The sequence below is a fragment of the Penaeus monodon genome, chromosome 24 (genome assembly GCF_015228065.2).
Source record: "Penaeus monodon isolate SGIC_2016 chromosome 24, NSTDA_Pmon_1, whole genome shotgun sequence".
Classification (NCBI taxonomy): domain Eukaryota; kingdom Metazoa; phylum Arthropoda; class Malacostraca; order Decapoda; family Penaeidae; genus Penaeus; species Penaeus monodon.
Window position 1 is genome coordinate 4812252 of NC_051409.1, and position 926 is coordinate 4813177.

The window sequence follows — 926 nt, forward strand, 5'->3', positions numbered from 1 at the left end:
CAGAACAATATCTGCAAGAAACTTTGCATTATAAAGGATAAGGATGTTTTCAATGATCTCTATTACGTATGACCACAGGCTAGGTTTACAATATCAACATCATGGAAGGTGTATTCGAGTAAAGCCTCATATGCACGTAGTAATGTTTGAAATATGCTACATACATACTTCGAAACAAGTTAAAAACACTACAGTAAACCTGCCGTATGCTAAGTCATTGTTCCCAAACATTCTAAGGAAGAGCCACGCTAGTATCTTGGAAAGTGTTCTCATTCAAAACAAGGTAAGTCAAATATATGTGCAGAAATATCCATAGCAATGTTTTGAACATGTTTCAGACTTTTATTGTGTGTGCAAGGCCTATACGTATAGATATATGTTGTACCTGAACATCATCGAAGACCTTCATGATAGGGGATGAGGTGATGCCGAGGTAAGAAAGCTTCGAGTCGTCAGTCGGTGTCCATTTAAATCCCATTGACATGTCCGGTGTTGGGTTTCTAAAGGGAGTTAAATTCTTTACCTGCAGTTCACTCATAAACTTATATTTTTATTGCAAGTGTATCAATATCTCTCGAAAACAATTATTTGTTAATACTACAAGGCGGTTGATTTAGCTTTGATTGTAATTGCGAGTGATTTAGGTTTCTGACCAGACTCTTACCCAGTAGCAGCAAAGTTGGTCCAGAGATCTACCATGATCCTCGAAACGAAGAAATCCTCTTCTTTGCTCATGCTGATATTGAGATTGTCAAAGGAGAACAGGTACTGCAAATCGTCCATGTGGCTTACATCTGTGTGTAATTGCGATGGTTATTACAGATAGTAAACGTTCATGTTTCTTTTTTTAATAAAAGGGTAAAGATCTGTGTAGAAATGAGATTAGTTTGCTAGAGTAATCAAGTTTCCATTCAAATTCCATCACA

At 36.8% G+C, this 926-nt stretch overlaps 1 protein-coding gene across 1 annotated transcript in view; it reads right to left on the reverse strand.

Moving 5' to 3' along the window:
- Positions 1 to 926, reverse strand: part of LOC119588813 (esterase FE4-like) — a 7840-nt gene that overhangs the window by 721 nt on the left and 6193 nt on the right. Inside the window, exons 9-10 of the mRNA XM_037937459.1 lie at positions 665 to 803; positions 386 to 500 (exon numbers count right to left, since the gene is read on the reverse strand). Of these exons, the coding sequence (XP_037793387.1) occupies positions 386 to 500; positions 665 to 803 (254 nt within the window). The remainder of the gene's footprint in view (positions 1 to 385; positions 501 to 664; positions 804 to 926) is intronic.